The sequence below is a fragment of the Miniopterus natalensis genome, chromosome 1 (genome assembly GCF_054644295.1).
Source record: "Miniopterus natalensis isolate mMinNat1 chromosome 1, mMinNat1.hap1, whole genome shotgun sequence".
NCBI lineage: Eukaryota > Metazoa > Chordata > Mammalia > Chiroptera > Miniopteridae > Miniopterus > Miniopterus natalensis.
Window position 1 is genome coordinate 26136172 of NC_142081.1, and position 21622 is coordinate 26157793.

Below are 21622 nucleotides of genomic sequence, written 5' to 3' on the forward strand. Positions count from 1 at the left end.
AGTCTGTGTCATACAATATTTTAAAAAACATTTTTATTGCTTTCAAGTTCATACAGTAATCTGGCACAAGCTACTGCCAGCATTCTTGCTTAGTACAAGTGCTTAGACTTCCTTTAATGAATAGGTTAAGATATGTAACTGACATTTAAGGGGACTAGATAACTTCCAAAGTAAAAATTTGTCCTTTTAAGTAGTTTGAACTGTCTTCTCTTAATCTGATCTAGAATACCTGACCTGAATGATCAGGAATTCCAAGCGAATGAGGTTTTACTTCATTCCTTACATTATAAAAAAAACTACCTTTTAAAGCACCATTTTCCATTTGGCATTTTACCAAGGTCTAATGTCGCTGGAATTTCCTTTATTGCTTTTGGAATATCAACAGGTGTTTATCTGAATTCAACTGCATTTGGTTTGATGGCTTCTTGACTCTCTAAATTGGCACAGCTGCACCACACTGTATAGGACACAGAATCCTCATGCACTGAAAGTGGATGACCATCACCTTGAGGCAAATCAGGGAACAACTCTCATCAGGGTACTAGCATTTGAATTTTTAAAAATCCCGAACAATTTACATTCAATTGTTTTTTATGTATCAATGTTTGAAAGTATGGCAGCTGAGTAATAATTGTACTGCTAAGCACTCTGCAGTGCTTAGCATGTCTCTGTAGGCTTCCACTGTTTGAGCAATATCCAAAGTACTAGTTTGTCTTGTTTTGCTATAAAACATCAAAAATGGTTTGTTCATATTTTTTGTCAGCCATTTTCACTTAATTATTCATAAGACCCCAACTATTGTCAATTTTCAGTTTTGAGTTGATAACCACTTAACCTCAAAGACAGAATGGGAAGTAGGTGAACTTGTCAGATCTTAAAGAGGTTTTCGGGAGATCCAAGATTTGGATAAACTGGTCACTTGTCTTTGTCAATCTGTTCAAGTTATTTGGAGCTGGTGTGTATCTTGTCCTCATATTTGGGGGTGATACTTTTAGGTCAGAAAGGTATACATATGCTTTAAGTTTAGTTAGTTCTCTCTTCATATCACTGAGGTATTGATCTTTTCTCTGGCAAGGGTCATGAATGTGCAGCTGTTGTGGAACGGAGCAAAAGGCCTGCAGGGGATAAATCCACTCACTATAAATGCCACCAAGTTATGGCTTTTAAAGTATAAAAATGTTCAGTAAACAAAAATTCAATTAAATTCCCATCTATAGCAAACATTTGAGCACCCATTATAAAAAGATGACATCTTGATGCTGTGAGCTTATTTTTTGACTCCTTAAAAAGACGGAGGTGAAAATTATGTGCTAATTTTGAATATATCCAGATTCCCCCCTAAATATTCCCAGTATGCCATGCTAGCCAGCAATCATGGCTCCTTGTGGAAGTGGTTATATGAAATCAGGCTTCTGGATTTAAAAAGCTACTAAAGAGTAAATTAAAAACAGCCCTCACATATGGCACAAACTGTTTTACCAACACTTTTCTATTTTCCAGTCCCTTCAATATTGAGTCTAGTCTTGGACTGATGAAAGTAGGTATGGTTTAATCTTCTAAGTATTTAAATTACTATTCTTAGGAATAACTAATAAGATTAATATACCTAGTACCTCAAGTACTGGATATATTATTAATTTATCTAGTTTATCAAGTACTAGATATAATTAACTAAGAGATTAAATCTACAAAGACCAAACTCAAGACTTTCTACACCCTGATTATTACAGCTGTAACTTCAAGCCATGTGTTTTCTATTAATTTATTTACCTTTATGTTTATCTTTAAAATAATTAGTTCTTAAAGATAAAATTGATGGAAATGTAGAAAAACCACTGTAATTATGTTCAAACAGATCCCTATTTTGTTATAAAGGAAACTGAAGCTCTCTAGGTGGCACCTAGTATTTTAAAAGAAAAGAACTCCCCAAAAGTTGGCCAATGATGCTCAAAATAACAAAAGCAGCAGCATCTCAAAAAAAAAAAAATTTTACCACTCTGAATTACAAACTCAGGCAAGCAGCTTAGCGCACCAACTAGGACCATGTGATAAATTCTCCCTCATACATTTCATCAATCTCAAACAGGTAAAAGGCACACAACCATATAATCCTTTAATTGCATTTTAAGGCTTTCCCCCCTAAGAGTCAACTTCCACTGCGGTTAAACTTAAAATGATTTTCTCTAAGTCCTCCTTTGGAAAGGACCTGTTGTATAGATCCTTTGAACACCTGCCCTTATATTTCTACATTTAGACTAAAATGAACAGAATTAGGGTCTTAGTAATCATAATGCTTTTAACTGGTGACAAGAAGGAAGAAGCCTATAGTTAAATATCCCAGAAATTTATTTAATGTTTGCTTGATACATTTATATAGAAAGGTTGGGACTATTTGCTTTGGGTGCCCCTGGTAAGTTGCATGGAGGCACTGAACTACAAAGAGGTGTCAATCTGGTGACATCAGAAATGGAAAACTCAATTTTATGACTGTTCTTAAAGATTTGTCTCCTGTGAAGGCCACTCCCTTAAAAAATGCTCAATGTGTTAGAGCTACTGTGTGAAAACAGCCGACATTTTAGGAGGGCATTTCATGTTTTGGTCTGTTAGAGCATTTAAATACTTGGAAATAAAAATATTCAGCTTTGAAGTTTTCAATACTGGAAAACTTTTAAGTCTAGGGTTTATAGCCAGGAAGGGCTGTTTTGTATTCCTTAAACTGGACTCTGTTTCCCACAGGGTTAATCTTCAGCTTTGGCTTCCATTTCTTCTGCATCATCATCTCCATCCACTTCTGCATTTTCTCTCTCAAGCCTCTCCAGCTGCCTTGCAAGTTCAGTTTCATCTGTATCTGTGACCACTTTGGGCTGTGGAAGCAGAGGCATAATTTCAAAGTGAAGTAAATAGTACATAAAATTCAGTTTCAATGCTATTACTGCCTGGTATCTTAACTGTTAAACACTTTTCTTAACAACTCTGCTATATCTATTCACTTTTGAATGTTGACATATCACTAATAAATTCCATTAGTTCAATAATGTAAGATATTTATAAGAATAAGACAATACAGAAAAAAGAAATATGTGTGTATTAAAATGAAATACTACTATGTTATTTTTTTACAAGCAAAAACTGAAAGTATATGAAAATAATCTGTAGCTACGTCTTTCAAACCCAAAAGACATCCTATAAAAATGCATCTTCTAGGTTCAAAATAAATTATTTACTATTCCTTTCCAGAGAAGGAGTTACATATATATATGTATTTACATAATATATTAAATATTTTTCTATATACACATATGAAATTTAGGCTTTATTCTTGTTGAGATGAGGGAAATACAGGCAACTATACTTGTTTCTAATTCTGAGACCAAAATTTAAGTATTTCACATTAAATTCTGACAATAATAATTTTCATCATCTATTTTTTTCCTCAGTGGGGCGGGGTGGGGGACAACAGGACACCTACCACCACCAGTGACCACAGTTCTCAATAAACATCCCATGATAGTTCTAATTTACTTATAAAAAGCCCTTTTAAGGGACCCTCTGGGTCAATAATTATTTTATGCTTAGCAGAGATATAATCCTAAATGTATCTCATTTTTAAAGATTTTAAAATGCAAATCATTTAGAGATGTTTTAAATTTCTTAAAAACTTTAAGAATAAGGCAAAACCACTCTTGATCTCACCTCCATTTGAACATTGAAGACACCCCTCTTTTCCTCAATCTTTTCTTTTATAACAGCCATAGCCTGGTTGAGGACAGAGAGGCCTTCTGTCCTCTCCAGGGTGGTTGTAGTCATTACATACCGAGGAGGAGCTATGAGGTTAATCTAAGGAAGAAGATAAAAATTCAATTGTGAGTATACCTGTAGAACACACAACTATTAGGATGTTCAAGAACTGTTTTGCTAACCTGCTTCCTTAACAGATCTGAACTCCCAAAATTTAACCCCCAATTTTATAGTCAGCAATTTGGGGTAGGTTTAATAATATCGCAAAAGCTAATTGGTACAGTGATCTAATAAAATCTACTGCAATATTGAATATGAAGAATGATGATTTCTGGGTGTCTTTGGTGGATAAACTAACTATAGCCATCATCAGCATAATGGATAATTTGTCTCTAAAACAAACAAAAATTCGATTTGGTTCTAAACTAAACTGAAAGAAATTCTAAGAGATTCTAAATAACAACCATCCAGTTAATTCTATTGCTAACGAAAGATTAAGAGGGAAACCTCCTAAAAACTGTGTGAATGAGAGAATATGTTGCTCGTTTCAAAATTCTATAAGCACATGGGTAGAACCTTTTTTAAATAAAATGTTTTTATTGATTTGAGAGAGAAGGGAAAGTGAGAAACATCGATCTGAAGCCTCCTGCAGGGAGAAAACTGACTGCTCACCTTGATGGGCATGGTTTCCGTGGAACAATTCAAACCTGCTCTCAGGGCTTCTTTCACGGCATCGATGCCTTCATAACCGTAACAAGCCACTTCGATATCTAAAGTTATAAAATTCAAAAGCTTATACCAAAGAATGCAAAAAATATTTACAGGCTTAAAAGAAATCAGAGATATGGCAGATACATGAGTATTCGAACACCTGTAAAAGTTTTCATCATCCTTTCAAGTAGGAACCAACCCCAGCTATTAACTTTCATAACTGAAACTATCTGAAATCATCTCTCTCATCCACATTAAGCCCATGAATGATGAAACTGTAAGACAGACACATTTAACAAACACCTTGAATTCTGGATATGCCTGGGTTAAAATCACGATTCCAACTTCTCTGTTTCTTATTTGTAAAATGGAGAGGAGTGTTTTAAAAACTGAATGAAACAATAACTGCAAATTGTCAATAACAGTTTAGAAACTGCATACACAAAGCAATTCCACTTTTAGGAATTTGCCTTACAGAACACTTACATAAATGGGTAAATGTGTGTGTATACACACACACACACACACACACACACACATATCGGTGTTAACTTATAGTGTTTTTTTTTTCTGTAATAATAAAAATTGGCACAATCTAAATGTTCTTCAAGAGGGGACTGGTTAAGTTAAAGTTCATCAGTCTATAGACTATTACTTAGCCATTGAAAAGAATGAAAAAGATTCCTGTTTTACATGGAAGGGCAACCATGATACACCAACTAGGAAAAGCTAGTTGGAGAAAACTTTGCATAGTATGATCTCATCTTTGTAAAAACAAAAACAGTTATATACGAATGTAAATAGCATACATTCCTATACAGCATATGAGTATAGAAAAAATGTCTGAAAGAACATATTCCAAACTATTAACAGTGGTTAACCCAGAGACCTGGAAGGATATTATTGTACTGTTAGACTAATAAAATAGCAACCCCCTTAAAAAAAGGGCTAACTTGAGAGTGGAAGGGAGAGAGAGAAACACTGACTGCCTCCCGCATGCACCCCGACCAGGGCCGAGGATGGAGCCTGCAATAGAGGCACATGCCCTTGGCTGGAATTGAACCTGGGACCCTTCAGTTAGAGGGCCGACACTCTAACCACTGAGAAAAACAGCTAGGGTAATAATAACATATTCTTTGGTGAGGCTCATTAACAGCTTTTTTTGATACATGTAAAATATTTTAACATCATTAAAAAAAAAATCATTTACCTGCTCGAATTTTGACAGCCTGTGGAGTCAAACGCCTATTAATATTATTAATGAGTACTTCCCGTTCATCTTTATTCAAATCTAAACTATCCAAAATAGATGGGTCTCTGATTAAAAAAAACACACAAAAAAACAACAACAAAAGGTTAAGGTTACTTTACTGATAATTGCAATACCAAATACAATACCACACAATAATGTGTAAGAGCATAGGCTTCAGTGCTGTTTGATAACTATACATCTTTGGGCCTTTCCATACTTCAGTTTCCAAATGTGTAAAATGTGTACAAAAACAGTGCAACTTAATGGATTGTGGTATTAAATGAAATAAAGCAGCATTTAGCAGTATGTGACAAATAGAAAACACCCAACTGATCATTATTAAAAGAAAAATTTCAGAGATCAGGCTAAAGCAAGCAATTTACAATGTCTCCCAATACACCTGACATCCCACTATACTTAAGCACATCTGTGTAATTAGCAGTCCCTGCTTCAAGGAACTTACAATCTAATTGGAAAAGAACAAAAACATGGAAAAATTTAAAAAGTAAAACTGCATTCCTAGGAATTAGGAAAGGTATTACTTCCAGCTACTGGGTCATGTCAGCAAGGGTCTTCACAGATAAAGTGTAATTTTACCTGACCTTCCTAAGTTCCACAAGACAGGGACCAGGGTCTTAGTCAATGACATGGTTGCTAAACAAATGACAAATGAAAAAATAAAATGACTAAAAGAATGATAGGATTTTAATAGGCAAAGGTAGAACTGTTTTAAGAAAGGTATGATATATTAAAAAAGAAATGGCATGAGCTTAAAAAGCATAGGCTAAGGAATGAAAGGCAAAATAATTTGAGGGAACTTTCATTTAATTAATGCTGTCTACAAAGCAAAAGAAGACAAACCAAGAGAAAAATGGGCAAATGAGATAGACAGATGTTTCATAGAAAAAACAAATAGTCAATACATGAAAAGGTGTTAAGTTCACCAATAACTAACAGAATGCAAATCAAGACAAGATATTATTGTACATCCATCAATTTGGCAAAAGGAAAAAAAAATCTGAGACATACACCAAATGTTGGTAAGGATGATGAGAAATAGGGATGCTCAGACAATTGCTAGAGGGAATATAAATAGAGAACCAATTTGAAGAGCATTTTGGCAAAATGAGTAAATTTAAAGATGCATGTAATTAATCCTATGACCAAACAATTCTATTCCTATCCTAGGTATATACCTTAGAACTCCCAAATGTGTACACACAGAGACAAGTACATCAGTATTCATCACAGCATTGTTAGAAAGGGGGGAGGGGGGAGGGAGAAGGTGTGGGGTTGGATTACCTAAATATCTCTTAACAAAGGACCAGATAAAACATTTTCTCACAATAATACTACACAAAAATTATCACTAAATGAAAAAAAGTGAAGGGATTAGCCAAAGAACATATGTTTGTAACCCACAGACACAGACAACACTGTGGTGATGGCCAGAGGGAAGGGGGGTACAGGAGTTGGGTGGAGGTAGGCAAAGGGGGGGGAGGGAATGGGGATGTCTGTAATAGTATCAACAATAAAAGTAAAAAAAAAAAAAAAAAAAAGTCCTTCATGGTACAAAGAAGAAAGAATGTCTCTAATGGCTACACAAGAAATCAGTTATGGCTGTGGTAGACAGACTAACATTCCCCCAAAGATGTCCACGTCTTAATCCCAAGAATGTATGGATATGTTATCTTACATAAAAGAGACTTGGCAGATGTGATTATGTTAAGGATCTTGAGATAAGGAGATAATTCTGAATTACCTGAGTGGGCCCAACGTAATCACAAAGGTCCCTATAAGATGGAGGTGATGTGATAATGAAAGCAGGATATATATACTTATATTTTGGAAAAAAGTGTGGAAATCAATTTTCCCCTAGGACCTCCAGAAGGAACACAGCTCTGTCAATACCTTGGTTTTAACCCAGTAAGACCCATTTCAGAATCCAGACCTCCATAAATGTAAGAAAATAAATTTATTTTGTTTTAAACAAACAAGAAAACCCCAAACAAGAAATTAACATGAAGTAGGCATATATCTATCAGTCTGGAGACATCCTGTTCAATAACAGCCTTACGAGTAAAAATTCAACGATAAGAGTGATAGAATAGAGAGATAAAGTTTAAACATGTCCTTTCGGAATACACTTATTTATTTAAACCATAAAAATAGAAACTGTAATGATACACACTAATTTCAGAATAGTGGTTATCACTGATGAGTGAGTGAAATGGGTTGGGAAGGGTAAAACATTATTTCCAAATATCTCAGAAATTTTAATTCTTAATTAAAAGAAAAATATGGCAAAGAATTACTTAAATCTAAACAGTCACTACATGACTGATGATGCAAGAGAAGAATGTTAAGGGAATAATATATGCCAAGGCTGAGCGGTAATGGAGCTGAGTGCTGGAGATGGAAACTAAAGAGTTAAGCTGAGGCCAGATGATGACAGCAAGCCAAATTAAGAAATGTCCTGGCCTGGCCGGTTTGGTTCAGTTGTTCAGAGTGCCAGCCCATGGACTGAAGGGTCGCAGGTTTGATTCCTGGTGAAGGGCATGTACCTTGTTTGCAGGCTCAATGCCTGGCCCCAGTAGGGGCACATGCGAGAGGCAACCAGTTGATGTGTCTCTCTCACATCAATGTTTCTCTCTCTCTTCCCCTCCTCCCTCCCTTCCACTCTCTCTGAAAAATCAATGGCTGAAAAATCAATGGCAAAATATCCTCGGGTGAAGATTTTAAAAAAAGAAGAAAAGAAATGTACTGACTAAGGAGCGCAGGACTGATGTCAGGGAGGGCAGGAATATAAAACTCCGGATGGAACCAGAATGCCTGGGTTTAAATCCTGGCTCTACCACTTGCTGTGTGAACTTGGACAAACTTTTGACTCTCTACCTCAATTTCCTCATCTATAAGATAGGGATTAATAGAACTTATACCATAGGTTGTGAAAATTATATAAATATCAACTATTATAATTACTGCTCTTTTCACCTCTTGGACAACATGAGATGGGAAAAAAAAAGTCACATGTAGGGGTAAACTGGAAGGGATTTGGAGAACCAAATGAGCCCGCTTGCCACAGGCTCTAACAGTCCCTAGGCCCCACTTGGACATTCTGAGGGCTGAGAGGACCATTATCTCTTGGCAACACAAAGGTTAGGAAAGTAACCTAGGTGCAGTGTGAGGCTGCTTGTGGAGCATTAACGTTTAGGGAGGTACAGAAGTAGAGAGAACTGGAGTCTGGCTGTTAAAAGGAGAGGACACAGTGCTTGCTCAAAAAAAGTGAAGAGAATGTTGAGAAGTTTTTTTTTTAGTGTAAATGGGAGAAATAACATATTTTTATGCTTCTGGAGCAAAACCAATTAAAGGAAAGATTGAAGACCCGAGAGATGAAATAACAGATGGAAAGAGGTCCCTGAGCAGTAGCTGGGCACAGGTGATAAAATTAGTTTGAGAGCAGGAGGGATACGAATTCCAGTGTGATGGGAGCACAGGAAGGAGGCAATGACAGGTGGATGGAGATAAGGTGGATGGAGGAAGTAGAGCAGAGCCTGCATAATGGCTTCTATTTTCTTTATAAAATAGGTAGTGAATGCACCAAGTGACAGTGAGGGAAGAGGGGTGGAGTATCTGAGGAAGAGTGGGCATCCCAGAAAGCTCTAAAATAGCCACTCTAAGAATGGGAAGATGAACTGACCAAGAGCAGAGAGAATGTAGGGCAGCAGTGAAGGCCCAGCTGGGGCTGAGACCACGAATATGCAGGGGCACCAACATGCAAGACTGTGGTTTTTTTCCTAGCAGCACTCAGCAATCTACAAGTGCAGAGAAGGCAGGAATATCGATCCAAGGCTGGATGTAACAGGGCAAAAGCTCATGATATTGGCAAGAAAGTTGTTGAAATGATGGACCACGGTGGAGCTACTCTGAATAAGAAAGAGAAGGCAGAAAGGGGTGAAAAGATAGGGAGAAAAAAAAAGGTTTGGAATCAGAGCCTGACATAAGAACTAAGAAGACACAGAGTAGGACTAACTATGCAGGAGCTGGAGGGACAGGGGGATGTGGTAAAAAAAGAGAATGTGTGAATTAAAGGTTTTGGAGGCAGAGCAAATTCTGGTGATAGTAGATCTAGGGAAGCCATATGGAAGGCTGGCTAAAGTGTCATGGGATGAAGGTTTAAGGAATTGTGAGAAAAAGAAAACAAGAGGTTACAGTTTTAGATGAGACATCTACACTGGCCCTGAAGTCACCCAGGACAATAAAAAAACTAGGAAAAGGAAATGGATAGGGAGAAGTATGAGATGGAACCATACGGTTTATGAAGCTATATAAATTATAAGCCCTGACCGGGTAGCTCAGTTGGTTAGAATGTTGTCCTGATATGCCAAGGTTGCGGGTTTGATCCCCGGTCCGGGTGCATATAAAAAGCAACCAATGAATGCATAAATAAGTGGAACAACAAATGGATGTCCCTCTCAAATCAAAGAATAAAAATTTAAAAATTAAAAAAAATTATATAGGGTTGGCCATACAAAACTGGCCCATATGATGGGCCTTTTATACTGAAATATTTTAATCTAAATTTGTACTATTACATGTCAGGCTCTCAACCTGCATGCTAGACCCAGCAGCTGTGATATGAAAGTAGAAGCAGAGCCAAAAAGATGTTCTTACGAGACTGCATGCTTAAATGCATCATAGGCACCATATCCAGGTCTCTTATACTTGTCATCAAAGACCCAAGCAGTCCTCTGGAACAGGCTTTCCAGTTGCTCATCCTTGGTGTACTCCAACACCTCAGCAACATGACGAAGAATGCTGTAAACCTAGAAACAAAATGAAGGGCTCAACAATTCAAAGGTTAAGAGATCTATTAAAAAAATAGGTATTTTTACACTTGACTGGATAGTATATAAAAACAAACCTTTAGTTAATTTGACTATAACAATTGCTTAACAACGAAAGATCGCCATACAACAAATTCTTTTCCACAGAGAAATATCTGCTTTCCCATAATCTCAACTGGGTATAACAAGTAGAAATAGTACAGAATTTAGCATCCTGACACCCAGGTTAAGTCTTGACTCTGAGATAGATTAACTTCTCTGTTTCCTCACTTGGAAAAGAGAGGTAGTATCTCTCCTTTTTACTGCACAGAGCTCTTATATAGATCAAACATATACAAATGCACACTATAAATGGAAAACATTATATAAATGTCTTACACAAATGTATAAAATTTGTATATTATACAGATCCTGTTAAATAAATATAAGGTATTATTACTACCACTTCTTTTGAGAGAGATCATGGAACCAGGATTGAGATTTCAGTATTTCTTTTACTGTTATCATTTAACAGTTATCCTTCAATCTTATCCAGTACTGCCAAACTTTTTCTAATCTCCAAAAAATACAAGGGCTTAAAGGAGAGAAAGAGTATAGAAAGGAGTTTTTCATGTTAATTATATATGAAAATTGAGTGAGGAAAGGTATTAACATTGGCTATTCATTCTTTCATCTTATCATCCTGGTAAGACCTACTAATAATCATTTTGGAAGTTTCCTAGAGTAGTGCTTCTCAAATGTGGATTCTCAAACTTGTTGGGACTTGAGATCCTGCATTTCTAATAAGCAATCAGGTGATGCTAATGCTGTTGGTCCACAGACCATATTCTGAGTGGCAAGGTCCTAGAGTTTATTAAAAAGGGAATTTAGTGATAGCACTTTTGAAATATGTAAACCAGACTGCAGTAATAATAAACACATCAGTAAAACAAAGGGAAAGACTGGGTAATGGTCTGATGGTTTTTAGATTTTTATTCTGTTTTACTAGGGTTGAACAAGATTTTAAAATCTCTTCATTTAACATCGTTTTCTTGGCACTTTATTTCTAGGGAAGAAACACAAGTGGCAGAAGAGAACAAAAGACACAAGAGAAGGGCAAACAAGAGAGAAACAATGGAAACAGTGCCATCAAGAACCAAGGATCTAGGGAATGAAGGATAATCTAAACAGGACCAGAGAACAGAACAATCCAGACATAAGATGAATGCAGAAATGGCTGTTCTTGCTTTATTCATGCTTACTGTGGGGAAGTAAAAAATTATAGCATTAAAAAAAATAATAACCTTAACTAGGGAAAAAACCAAAAACTAGTAACAGGCCTCTCTGCCTTGTTTTCCTAGATTCGCAAACATTTCACAAACATTGCTCTTTCTTAACGTACAACAATTGGTTATCTCTGTGATCCTTATCCCAGAATAGGGAACAAAGTCAACTACACATTATTATGACAAGCCAACTCAACTGAAATCACCCACTGTTAATTTATTCCTAAAGTAGCTTAAAACCACTAACATCCAGTATTGTTCTGAGAATATTAGATCATAAGCAATACTCTGAGATAGGAACCCCATGACATAAAAAAGCTATAGTCATACTCTTCTGATATTAAGTGTTTAAATCATTTTTGTATGTAACATGTAACTGGAAGTGAAAATGTAGTTACAGAAAATGTAGATTATTATTATTTTTTGCCAGGAATATGACTTGCTGATTACTTACTAAGCACATCAAATAGTGAATTAATTTGACTCAAAAATCAACTTACAGTTTTGGATTTGGTGAATTTATCTTCACATTTGATTGCTTCCTCTGGAGACACTCTTCTTTTCGACAAATCAATGTATCCTGAATGAAAAAATTTTGAAAAAAATTATCTCTATCCAGATGCCAGCGTACTACTGTGGCAAATTTTCACAACCAGCTGCTTGGTTGATATACCTACACTTACGCCCCATTAAAATCCTATTAACAAAATACTGCATAAGTACAAGATGAGAAATTTTTTGTTTTCAGAACTGCATCTTTATTATCATGTAATTACCTCATTGGAGGGAACTAAATTTTCAATTACCCAAATTAAAGCTAGTCAAAAGATTCTCTATTTGTTTATCTGGCGTCCATTCACCAATTTTATTAACTATATTTTCTCTCTATTTTTTCCTATACAATCTGGTATTAGTACTTTGATCAGAGAAATTCGAAGTCCACCATACTGGAGGGGTTGATATTCCAGGCTATCTCTTAGACTGCAGGCTGCAAGGCCTGAGTTTGTCATACTGAATGAGGTTTGACCAGGAAACAGACCTACAGCTACACCAGCAAAGATGCTAAGAGAAGAACCCTGTTCTTCTAGCTGAGGCCTGTGGATGAGCGATACTGATATAGAGAGTGGAAAGAAGAGTCAGATATTTCATTCTCATTAGGAAAACAAGTTCAATGGTTTGGGCTATGTCACAGGCATCAGAGTACAAAGCAGGAACCGAGGCCATTAGCCTCTCCAACAGAGGAGCTTGCATTTGGACATCACTCAGTGATGACAGAGTCCCATGCCCAATTGCAAGGGCCTAAAGGTGGAAAGGAACCACAGAAATCTGAAACACACAGGGAAAAAATAAGGTCTGGTTGATGTTGTGGGTGACGAGGGCACATTTTGGCTGGAAGAATCTGGTTTGGTTGCTTTAGTGATAGTTGTTTTTGCTGCTGCTGCTTTCTCAATTTGACTCACCAGTTTCTCAACCAAGTCTTTATTGTTGACTCCGGTAGGTTGAGTTTCAAAGCGAGTTCCTTTTGAAGGTTTTTATCTGGAAACATAGTGTAGGAAAAGAGCCTCCAACTATTCATGCTGTGTGTGTATGAAAGAGGTATGTTTTTGGTGTTTCTTCCATATCATGGAACCAACTGGATTCTGTGGTACCAGGTTCATGCTAAAATCAACCATGTGGATAAAGAGTCTGGCTGGGGATTCTCTGGGGCCACCTGTTCATCAGGGATGCTGACATCTGGGATGACAAGCTGTGATCAACTTTGTCTTCTTGTAGCATATCAATACTGTAATCACACAGGTGGACAAAAGAGTGTGTCTGGAGAGTCCCAGATGCTCCTCTGTTCATCAGAGCACCAGAGACCTGCACTGGTGCTCTGACATTTGTGGCCTGGCTGACTGGGTGGGAAGAGAAATCCCTTTCCAGGGCCAGTCAATTCTTAGAGATAGCAAAGGGCTCAACTGCAGCAGCCTTTCACATGCCACCTAACCAATCCAGAGCCCATGTCCCTAAACATTTCCTCATCCAAGTCTCACACACCAAGCCAATCATCCAGTCCCCCTGCTCTAAATCAGCCCAAAGCCAGGTACCAGACCACCAGAACAGCTGTGATGCCTCAAGGCTTGCCAAAACTATTCAAACTAGCCAACCCTACACTGTTTACCCTGATCTGCCTTGCCTTTCCCATGGAAATCTTAATAAAGGCTCTGGCTTTCCCCTTGCTCCTTCTGCTTCCTGACCAATCTGGTCCTCCATGACAAAGGCTTGTCCTCATCTCCTGGGAAACTTACTAAAAATCTTCTTTCAATGGCATTGGCCTCTCCATGTAACCAGTCACCTCCATAAATTAAAATCCTACCAGTGCAGATAGAGCCCAGCATTCTAAAGAATTCAGGAGGGAAAAAAGGTCTTTAAAATGTACCTACACATTTTTTATTTTAGGCATCACCTCTCTTTGGTCTTTGGTATTTCTTATAATGCGGGTCTATTTGGTAATAAATCCTCTTAGTTTCTATTTACCTGAGAAGTTCTCATTTTGATCTTCACTGTTGAATATTTTCTTTAGATACAGAATTCTGGTTTGACAGTTTTCTTTCAGTACTTTAAAGATGTCATTCAATGCTCTGACCTCATTATTTCCAATAAGAATACCACAGTAATTTATATTACTATTCCTCTGTAAATAATGTGTCATTTTCCCTGGCTACTTTCAAGATTTTCTCTTTATCTGTTTTTCAATAGTCTGATATGCTTAGATGCAATCTTATTAGTATTTATCTTTGAGGTTTGCTAGCCCCTCCAATTTACATTTTTCCAGCAAATATGGGAAACTTTTGGACATGATTTCTACAAATATATTTCCTGCCCTTTCCTTTTCTTTTGGAATAGAGCTTTTGATATTTGACAGGTTTTTTCCTGTTCAGGTTGGTCCTATTTTAAATGAACTATCTTCAAGTTTCACTGTCATCGTTAATCTGTTAGCTCATCCAGTGAATTTTTTAGATATTGTACTTCTGATTTGTAGAATTTATACTGCTTTTTTTGTGTGAAAGTTTCTAATTTCTCTATAGAGATTTCATTTTGTTCATTACAAGCATATTTTCCTAATATCCTTGAGCAGTTACAATATCTGCTAATTCCAACATAAGGCTTATCTCTAGGTCAGTCTCCACTGATTGCCCTTTCTCTTCTGTATGGGCCGTATTTTCCTATTTCTTTAAATGTTTGGCAATTTTGGACTGTATCCCGAACACTGTGAATGGTATGTGACGAACTCTGAATTTCTTTATGTTCCCCTTAAAGATACTGATTTTGTTAATTCAGAACTATAAGGTCTGTCTCCCAGGTAGAAAGCAACTGAAACCTGTTTAGTTTTTTAACCTGTAGAGAGTTAAGCATAATTCATATATAAATTTAGGAGTTTTTCCTGTGTCTCTCCTTTCTCTGACCTCTGTTACTACTTTTTAACTGCTGTGGTTATTCCGAACTATCACCTCTGGTTCTCACGCCATTAAGACTGTAGGTTTCCACTAGAATATTGGCTTGAAGCTATCTGTGACACACATTCAGACAAAAAGCTGCAAAACTTATCCAGGCAATTCCTTTCTTCCTTCAATTTCAGCCTGCTGTTGATTGTTACCAATGTCTTTAGTTTAAAAAAAAAAAAATTAAATCAGGGTTTAAAGCTGTTATTTTTAAAGGTTTGTCCAACAGAAACTAATCTTCTAGCATCCTAAATGGATCCCCCTCCATAGGATCTTCCATACTCTGCTTTTTTCCTTATCTTATCCTGGACATCTTTCCACATCAGAAGTGTCATGATTTATTTCACCATGATTCTGATTATTTCCTGTTTTTAATTAATACTGCAAAAACAATGCAGCTATTATTTTTACATATATCTATTGTATATGCAAATAAAATATTTTTCTGATTGCAGGTGGACATTTGATTCCTTGTTATATATTTTTTATAAGAATAAAGAAATACAAGATAAGACAGCATTCTAGGTCATTGACATGAAGACTTATTAAAGTTTAAGGAATACAGTAGTCCCCTCTCATCCACAGGGGATATGTTTCAAGACCCCCCCAGTGGATGCCTGAAACTGCAGCTAGTACCAAACTCTATATATACTACTTTTTGCTCTATACATCCATAGTTTTTCATTTAAAGGATGCACTTATGCCTTTCCTTTGGCGTATCTGAATTGCCAACAACACTACTTTATACTTTGGGGCTATTAAGTAAAATAATGGTTAGTTGAACACAAGCACTGCAACTTGACAGTCAATCTGATAACTGAGATGGCTACTAAGTTACTAATGGGCAGGTAGTGTATACAGTGTGGATACGCTGGACAAAGGGGTGATTCACGTACTGGGCAGAAAGGCTAGAGATTTCACCATGCTACTCAGAATGATATGCAATTTAAGACTTATAAATTGTTTATGTACCATGGTCTGAAAATATTAAATGAAAAATGCCTCTGGGAATAAAATTCAAGTTATTTGACCCATAAAAATGAGCCCTGTGATGTACTAATTAAACCACTAACTTAAGAGGTCTTGCTTAGATGGCTAACTGGCATCCTTCCGTAACAACTTTGTACGTTAAAGAATTTATAAAACAAGGTGTTTTGGTTTTTTACTGTAGTAGGCAATTTACAAAAAATATATTTTATAATAAACCATTTTAAATCTAAAAGTTATAAAGAATGGGCCAAAAGTAGGGGTACAGTTGTTCGTATGGAAAATAATACCGTAATTAATATTAATACAAGAATAAACTGTGTTGCATACTCACAACCATAAACCTACTTTTGCCCCACCCTGTATTTTAGATATTTTTCTCACTTACCTTTTTCTTTGTCCACTCTAATGACCACCACACATTCATTCCTGCCAATTCGGATGAGTTTGTTTATAGAACGAATACGCCTTCTGGACAACTCACTAAGAAGAATCATGCCTTCAATATTGTTATATTCCAGCAAGCTGACATAAGCCCCCATTTCAGCGATGGACCTTACATTCACCATCACTACATCTTCCACCTCAGGAAATTTGTGTTGATAAAATCTACAACTCAGACCCGGCATTCTGCAATTTAAACAAAGGAATCAAGTAAGTGCTCAGTTAAGGTCAAAATAAAGTGTCAGTCAATTTTCCATAGTTTGCTAGTGAATTTGCTGGAAGAAGTTGCTAGTCTTCTTACCTCTTTAAACTTCTTAAATGGTATCAGAAAATAGACGATGTCTAGGAACCAAGCTTTAATTTATATATTGCTCCACATTTTTGTAAGGCTTGGGTGATTCTCTGCCATCAGTTTCAGAAGAATCATAAAAAATAATGACCATCTATAAAGTACTCTGAGATCTAAGGATTAAAGGTACACCTCAAGAGTTTAATACTACTTTACTACCACCACTTCAAGAAAAAACAAATGATGGGACGCATCAATACACCTATCAGCAAATTCTAAAGCTATTCTTTCTCCCCATCAGCTGAGACTGTATATGCTGCTACCCACTACATAAAAAAGGAAGAATCTTCTTTAACTTAAATCCTAACCATAACTGTATATTAAATGATATACTCTATAATTTATTATAGCCAAAATTATAAGGTCACATATCAGGACAAACACTAAGTTTATTAATCACAACAGATATTAAATTGAACTAACATGTACCCTCCTATCCAAATTTTCCAGCTTCTAATTTTTTCATCACTCCCAAATACTCTTACCTTTTGTTGATTAGATATACCCAATCTTGAGAATAGATTTATAGATCTCCATTACTATAAAATTCAAGTTTCTCTTAACTTACAAGCATTAAGTGTATTTAAAACTATTCCCTTTGATCCACCCAACCCACTTTCAGCAATATTCCTTTTATGACCCACAAGCCTAAAATCATACCATAAATAGAAATATATTTTTAAACAGAAGCTCTCAAACTAATCATAGTTGATGATTTTCATTTTCTTCAAACCTTAACCAGTTTACTCATCAAAGCTCAGAAAACAGGCAGTAATAGGACCTAAATGCCTACAAAAATTTGTGAAAATTTACTAACTTATCTTTTTCTTATTAAGTGGGAAATAAGGCTGCCATTACTTGATCTTAAAGACAGAACATCCATATCCAGCTCACAGGCCACCAGAGTTGTGCTGCAGTGCTAACTGTCCCCGCATGTATCTTCCCACTGATTTATATACATCTTTCCACTACCTACAGGGTCCTGTATGATCTGGCTGCTGCTTATCTTCCTGAGGTTCTGCTTCTCTTAATTTTATAGATGAAGAAACTGAAACATAGCTTAAGCAACTTGTTCTGTCATATACTACTGACCAGTGATAGTGTCAGAATTTGAACCTTTGAAGTTTGGATCTACAGTCTGTGCTTATTCATTAGGCAATATTTTCTCTCAACATTATTGATATATTACAATTAGACACACCTTAAACAAAAAGTAACATTAATATACATATTTAGTGCTGAAGCATATACTGTAGATTAGTAAAAACTTTTAGTGCTAATCTATCCTGTTTAACAAAAAAAATAAAGCAGCACATTTATAATAGTGGCAGAGATGTATTTCTCTTGTGGCTTGACAAAATAGAGGTTTAGGAAATAAAGGGCAGTGGACATTCAATGGCCAGGATTACCCACCAAAAAAACAGCTGAGCAGGTCATTTCATTTTCAGTAGGTTTTTTTTTTTTTTTGGCAGGGATGGGGGGCTACTGTCAAATATCTGTATATAAAGTACTAAAATTTGAGAGCTAAAAATGTTTTGAACTGGGTATCAAAATAAAATGATGTCATGGAGATCTGTGAAATAGTTTTAAGAAATTTAATATGTGCTACCCACATTTACTTATCAAGTTTCTTCAAATAGTAAAGCTGATAATTTGAGGGAAGCAAGGCTCAACTTGAGGGTTAAAGAACACAGGCAATAGTGTAAAAGAATTCTGAAGGGAGATATAAATGCTATAGCCATAGGGGGTTCAAGTCTCTTTGCAATATATAAGGTAAATAAAGGAATACCGCTAACAGTATGCTATTCACAGTCTTGTGTGGTTTTTGTTTTTTTTAAAATGGTCAGAATTCTCAAGCCCAGAAAGAGCACAGTGTTCAGCGTCCTAGGGCGAGGGTGTCACTGCATTCTCCTGAGGCGCCCCATCTCAAAGCATCCTCACTTTAAGTATACTGAAGAGGCTGTACAGTCACTTGGCTCACTTTCCTTCACGAAATTCCTGGTAAGTACAAAAAGAGTGCATTTCACAAAGAGCCTGCATATTGGTTGACAAATTTTGAACATATCTCCTTATTTACGCTAATAATTACACTAACTTTTAAAAAAGCAGTCAGGAAAATAGAAGCCACAAGTTAGGCATCTATCAGTCCTTTATATAATTTTCAAAGCCCTTTGACTTCAGGCAAGTAGCATAGTGAATTTTGTGAATAGTTGTACATGTGGGTACCAGTCTTTGCTATCTTACTTACTAGCTAGTTTGAAAATGTGTTCCCACTGAACTGTAGTTTCTAGTCTGTGCCATGTACCTCACAGATTTGTGGAGAGTATCAAATGAGATAAAATACACATAAAGGAAATATTATTTCCATTTTGTAGCTTAGAATTTAAGTTTGGAATGGGAAACAAAGTAATAAGCAAGTAACTGCAAAATAAGAGGTACTATGAAAGGATCACAGCAGAGCAATCAATTAACAGGGAGCCAAGGAACAGAAATATTAAGTGACTTCCTAAAAACAAATGCTTAGTAAGTATTAGAACACAAGGTAAAAACAAGTCTTACGACATTAAATCCAGGGTGTCTTGAACCCACAGAATCTCAATATGTCACAGTACTGCAAAACCATATGAGTTCTTTGTTAATGTCCATCTTTCAGAATACATTAACAGAACTCCAAGCTAATTTCAAATACCCTGCACTGTCAGCAGCTTTGCTTAGTTAAATGGTAGGTAGGACTTCTTTCTTAAACCAGTGTATGGTGAAGTCAGCATAATGGATACAGGAAGTCCACATTCGTTTCCAAATGACATGTATTATGTGTTAGAAACAACTCTTGTGGTGAACAGTCTAACACGCTCTCTGAATGCTAGTTTTTAGTATAGGAGTGCTACAGAAAAAAAAAAAGCACTTTTAAATGATCTCACTGTAGTTGCAAAAGGAAGCACCTGGATCTACAAACACCACTGTGCATCTCTGAGATCTTCTGGCATCAGAAACTGAGAATTGGCAGTATAGCTCTGTAAGTAGAATTAATTCCCAAACTGTTCAAAGACACACAGTCACAAGTTTTTTCTTGAATAACAACTTCAACTGAGAGAAAAACCAAGACTTCTCTGTTAGTCCCCCCTCCCCATGAAACAACGTTTCTTGTTTAACAAAAATTAAAGTAGCTTAAGTTTGGGGAATAATAAAAGCGACCTCAGGCTGAATAGGTACCTAACCTTAAAATTTCCTTAAGTTTTCGTTTTACTTCACTGTAAGACCACAGCCTGTAATTCTGTGGTCATCGGTGCTGAAATACGGCAGGCAGACAGACGGGAAGCGTACTAAACTCCACAGCATGTTTTAATTTGAAGGAGTGACTCATTCTATAGAAATGCTCATCTCGAGCGATAAGGCAGTATGGGCTTCAATTTTTAAAAAATAAACGATCAAATGAATAAATTACTCATGGACCCTTTATATCCCATCTCTTGCCTAACCTGTAACCCATCCCAGTGGTCCCTTGAGGTGTCCGGTCTGGTTTTCACTGAGAGGTGGTACTTTCTGTGACCGAAAGAAAAAAAAAAAAAGGCCGGAATTGTCAAGCCCGGAAGGAGCGAAGTGCACAGCGTCCTCGGGGGTGTCGCTGCGTTCCCCCAAGACGCCCCCACCTCAAGGCAGCCTCCCTTTAAGTGTACTGAAGAGGAGGTGCAGTCAGTCGGCCCCTTCTCCTTCGCGAGACTCCTCCGCTCGTAGAGGCACCTCTGCAACACGGCAAGACCGACGCGACGCCGGCGGGTGGTGGCCGCGGTGTCCAAACACTTCCCGCGCACGGACGGGAGAGGTGCTAGCCAGGGGCCTACCTTCTCTCGACCACCCACGTACGGGACACAAGCACAGCGAATTCTCTGAGAAACCGATCTAGAGGACTAGTCACCTGAGGTATACGTCTGGATCCCACAGTGGAGTCTAGGGCCGCGCTTTTGAATCGTAGAGATCACACTTGACCCGCCGCCGCCGCCGCCGCTCCTCCTCAGCGTGCGCTTCGCTCAACCCCACCGCGCATGCGGCACCACCTCGCAACACGCCAGCGCCAACGGAATAGAGGCCCTTCTTCCCCACTGACCATAGAGTCCAGGTCCTCCGAGAACAAGGAAGAACGTAGATCACAGGAGGACTTGAAAATTACACTTTCTCAAAGCTTCGTTTAGTTTCCTATAAGTAACCTTCAAGGCGCAGGGAAGAGGGAGGACTCTGATTCCTTGTCCCTGAAGAATAAATTCTATCTCAAAGGTTGGGCCAATCATGAGGTGGCGCTGTGACCAAAGATGACAACCGGAGGAAGAGAAGGCGTGTACTCTTCTCTCTGGTTCTTTCGCTTCCAGCTGGCACAGCCTTGCGCAGCCGCCTGGAAGCTGGAGTGGGAGGGGCTAGAAAGTGAACCCAAATTGAGGGGCCGTCTTGTGGTGCGCGCGCCTCAACATCCGGGCATCGCCCTTTTCACGCCCTCCGGTCCCTCCCACCACCCACCCTTTCACCCCCAGCGCCAACAGGAAGCGGAAGTGAGG

The 21622-nt window shown here is 37.4% G+C and overlaps 1 protein-coding gene and 1 pseudogene across 2 annotated transcripts; both read right to left on the bottom strand.

Annotated features, from left to right (window-relative positions):
* Window positions 1–18: 18 nt before the first annotated feature.
* EIF2S1 (eukaryotic translation initiation factor 2 subunit alpha) lies at window positions 19–21100 on the bottom strand. 2 transcript variants are annotated; one of them, XM_016223808.2, is made up of 8 exons: window positions 20992–21100; window positions 16671–16912; window positions 12314–12393; window positions 10376–10527; window positions 5660–5766; window positions 4411–4508; window positions 3694–3837; window positions 19–2864 (listed from the first exon to the last, which is right to left on the bottom strand). In XM_016223808.2, exons 2-8 carry the CDS (start codon window positions 16909–16911, stop codon window positions 2739–2741), a joined length of 948 nt encoding a protein of 315 aa, XP_016079294.2. In that variant the 5' UTR covers window position 16912; window positions 20992–21100; the 3' UTR covers window positions 19–2738. The 2 variants fall into 2 exon arrangements, with proteins under 2 accessions (XP_016079294.2, XP_016079291.2); XM_016223805.2 differs by lacking the exon at window positions 20992–21100 and adding an exon at window positions 19017–19073.
* Window positions 12402–13486, bottom strand: LOC148094063 (arginine-fifty homeobox-like; annotated as a pseudogene).
* Window positions 21101–21622: the final 522 nt, after the last annotated feature.